The sequence below is a fragment of the Belonocnema kinseyi genome, chromosome 2 (genome assembly GCF_010883055.1).
Source record: "Belonocnema kinseyi isolate 2016_QV_RU_SX_M_011 chromosome 2, B_treatae_v1, whole genome shotgun sequence".
Taxonomy (NCBI): Eukaryota; Metazoa; Arthropoda; class Insecta; order Hymenoptera; family Cynipidae; genus Belonocnema; species Belonocnema kinseyi.
The window spans coordinates 71,686,209-71,690,395 of NC_046658.1; the positions used below are offsets into that span (position 1 = coordinate 71,686,209).

At 31.6% G+C, this 4,187-nt stretch overlaps 1 protein-coding gene across 1 annotated transcript; it reads left to right on the plus strand.

The window, feature by feature from the left end:
- The first annotated feature begins 1,311 nt into the window (after window positions 1-1,311).
- On the plus strand, window positions 1,312-2,743 carry LOC117167763. Its single transcript, XM_033352928.1, has one exon. The coding sequence runs from the start codon at window positions 1,397-1,399 to the stop codon at window positions 1,847-1,849; it is 453 nt and encodes a 150-aa protein (XP_033208819.1). The 5' UTR covers window positions 1,312-1,396; the 3' UTR covers window positions 1,850-2,743.
- Window positions 2,744-4,187: the final 1,444 nt, after the last annotated feature.

A 4,187-nucleotide genomic window follows, 5' to 3' on the forward strand; every position in this document is an offset into this window, starting at 1 on the left:
TATATATATATATATATATATGTGTGTGTGTGTGTGTGTGTGTGTGTGTGTATGGATATGTATGTCATGTCGCAACCGCTTTCACCCTACTCCCCTGAGAAACTGCGTGATCCAGCAGTTCTAGCAAGGCTGAGAACGGGGTGACTGAAAGCGAGAGTTTGGTGTATTTGAAAAAGATATTAGTACTTTATGATAGGTAATGAAAGGTTCTTATTTTCGGTAATAGGTGCGCCTGCAAGCCGCAAACAAATATATCATATAAATTAATGTTGCAATCCCAGTATTAAAAAAGTTTTTCTCATATCAATCAGATTAACAATATATTTATTGAATGTATAAATCGGCATTGCTAGATCATAAGAGGTCATAGAAGGTTCGTCCACACTTAATTTGGCGTCTCTCGAATACGCGAACAAACAAGTTAAATACAGTACTGTAGTATTTCTAATATGGACAAAGTTTTTCTCACATAAACAGAATATACAACAAAATTTTAAACTTCATAAATCGATACAACTGGGTTTTAAAAGTTTCAACGGATCGATCGATGCGTCTCAAGGACGCAAACAAAAACACTACGAATAGTATTGTTGTATTTTTAATATTAAAAAAATCATATGTAAACAGAATAAACTATTTATTTTAACATTATGAATCAATAAAGTTTATCTTATATGAGCAAGGTAATTTTTGTTTGAAAGCGCTAAACGCAGAAAAAAAACTACTTCTAAATGGCCGTTATAGCACAAAATCCGATTAGACCTTGATATCAGTCGGATCTACAATTATTCTAAATTTAATGATCATAGCTCCTTCACTTTTCGAGATATGGTAAACACAAAAAAGTCACACGCGAATTATATCAAAATATGTCAAAAAATTATATTTGAAAATTTAGGTCATCACAAACCTCCCTTTATGAGGAAGCAAAATTCATCAGCGACCTTTAACCAAATTTTTCGTACTCAAAACCAATACTTATCTCTGTAAACAAATTCTCCTCTTCTAATGAAATGTTTGAACTACAATGGTACAATGGTACGAATGACTCCAGACTCATGAAAATCCCATTTTAACACCTGGTATTTCTTGGATTATATCGTACCATATCTTCATTTGAAAACACAATTGAAAATGTAAAAATGTTAATCAAGCTAAATCTGAATATGCATTCGAAAAAACACCTAGAGTATCTATCATGCGTGAATCCACAATCACAAGTAAAAGCCAATGTGGATGTTTTCACAATTTATAAATACTCTGGTAAGAGGAAACTCGTGGCCACTCGAGTCTCGGTTGACGAAGACTGCAGTTTGTGGTTTCCAAAATCAGATCTACCTATCAGTTATCAATATCAGATTTTCAAAACTAAAATAAGAATAAGGACTACCAAAAGATGAGATACCCAACCTTGTGGGAGAGCACATCTCTCCTTCTTGTTCTGATCCTACCAACTTATGCTGACCAAAATTTGATTCAGGCTGTCCAAAACTCCAGGAATTTTAGCTGCAAGGAACCGCAAAATCGAGCCTACAATCTACAGGATTTGATGCAAGAAGTTCAACAAAATTCAGCAGAGACTCCAACCCATCCTGCTTACATTATTTTAAAAAGATGTGATGCTCACTCTGGATGTTGTCACACCACTGAAATGAGTTGTTTTCCAGTCACAAGTTGGAATTACTTTGAGGATGTGGAAATAAGAATTTGGAACGTGGAGACCAACAAGACCAGGAATATATGGATTAGAATCGAGCAACATCGCAAATGTGCTTGTGAAGAATCCAACATCAGTGACAGGATCGCTCAAGAAAGCCGGAAACCTCGTATTAAGATCCTCTCACCTTAGTGTTTTGTTCAGAAAAATCTTGAAAGAGAAATTATAAATCCGGAAAAAAGTAGCGAGAACAATATAATGATTAGCTATTTATATCCTGGATTATCTTTTGAACAATCGTCAGAAAGAATTCTATAAAAACTCTTCTATAGTGACCTTTTTTGAAATCATAAAAATCGGTGAAGAAAAGTTGGTGATTCTCTTTCAGATTATTCATGAATTCTGTGGTTTCACTTTGGTTCTTCAATGTGCAGTAGGATCAAGATAGAAAAATGGTTTGTGAAATTGTTTAATGAAAGTTAAAAGTGTAGTAAAATCTCAGTGGGACAAAAATCCAAGGTGTTCAGAAGTATATGTGTGTTACGAAAATTTGAAGTGCTGAATAAGTAATCCCAGTAAAGATTCAGCGAGACTTATGAATTTAGAACCAGACGTTCTTGAAGTGAAATTATTCTGGAAAAAAATTGGCTTCACTGTTTAAATATGTACGAGGAATATATTTGGCAGAGTTCCCAGTGAATCTCTTTGCGGCGCCAGTAAATCGATTCATCAAGAGTCTGCTTATCATCATGTAACAACACCTGTTTCTCGTAACCGCCTCGTCTGTCAGAGAAAGAACATTTTTTTTTTATAAGATCATTGAAGGAGTTCTGAAACTGAAAAGACTTCTGACGAAATTCAGGAATCAGAACTCGCAGGGAAAATGGTGATATATTACTATCCTGCTAGTTTAAGAAACAAAAAGCAGTATTTATTTATTGTTGTATCGTCTAAAATTGCAATTGTTCAATTTTAAAAACTTATTTACATTCCAATAATTTCATTATGAAATACTAGTGCATAAGAACTACATTAAAGTGTAGATGATTTAAATTTGTAATTATTTCATTTTTTTTGTTGAAATTGTTTATAAAAATTAAAACCGGGTTGATTGGTAAAAGACTTGAAATTTGAGATTTTTTATTTGGAATGTTCATATTATCACGCTTTTAGTTAGAAGTTGTTAAATTTGTAATGATGCTTTTTAAAAATAGTCCGTTTTAGAGACTGCCATCTTTTAAATGGGAAAGTTCAAATTTCATATCAAACACATTTTTTAAACGTTTTGTATTTGAGTATACAATTTTTGAAGTTGAATGAAATATTTATGCTTTTTTCAGTTTCATATTCGAAGTTATGTACCCGTCAGTCAATTAAAGCATACTTTTAATGTTTATGCCTAGTCTCCTAAAATTAATCTCACACAAAGTGTATTCCTAAGGATGATTTAATGTTTTCAAATAAGATATTTTTTATAAATTATAATATATAAAAAAACTAAATGCAGGGTTCGGATTGACTAAAATGTTACAAAAAAGTCGCGTAGAATTGCTAAAAGGTTCACAAAAAGTCGCATCACATTTTTAAAGATAATGGAAAAAAGCAGATCAGACACTGAATAGCTGAAATAATAACTATAATAATAATAATAATAACTACAAGCAAAATAAACTTTAAAGTTAAAGCTTTTTTTCAACAAGAGTCATTCAACTTGAAGGATTCTGAATCTGGGGTTAAATATTTTCTTTTCCAACTGTTGACTTAGTCAACTTGGATTATTTTCTGATTAGAGAAGTTTAAAATTTACTATAATTATTATATATAATTTAATACACAAAATTAATATAGGTACAGTCTTGAATAGAATATGAATCGCTTTAAATTCCTAAGATTTCAAGTCGAAATATATTGCATTTAGTTGAGTTTTTAACCATGAGACGAATTTTCATTCAAAAGACAAATTTTTAACAAAAGAGTTAAGGGCATGTGACACAGCGAAATACCTTCATTACCAACCTCACTTTTTCAGTTAATTGCATTTTTTTTTTAATCTAAGAACTTTTGTTTAAAGTAAAATATCGAGCTGAAACTTTGGAAAATGCATTAGAGTACAATAAAGTACTTTAAAGTACTTCATTTGGGTAAGAAATTCACTAAAAGTTTGTTTTACCAAATTGCCTTTTCATTATCTTTCTTCTGAACCTGAATCTTTTTTTCACGCGTCCTTAAGGGCATGTGACATAGCTAAATACCTATATTACCGACCTCACTTTTTCCGTTCACTGAATGTTTTTTTGAACCTAAGAAATTTTTTTAAAAATAAAATCTCGAGCTGAAATTTTGGGAAATGTATTAGAGTACAATAAAGTACGTTTAGGTACTGCATTTTGGTAGGAACGTCACTGAAAATTATTCCATCTTTTTTCGAAACCTCAACATTTTTCGAACGTTCGAACTTTTTTTATACATAAAATATCGGTCTCAAACTTTGAGAAATGCAAGAGCCGAAAGAAAACTACGTTTAAGTACA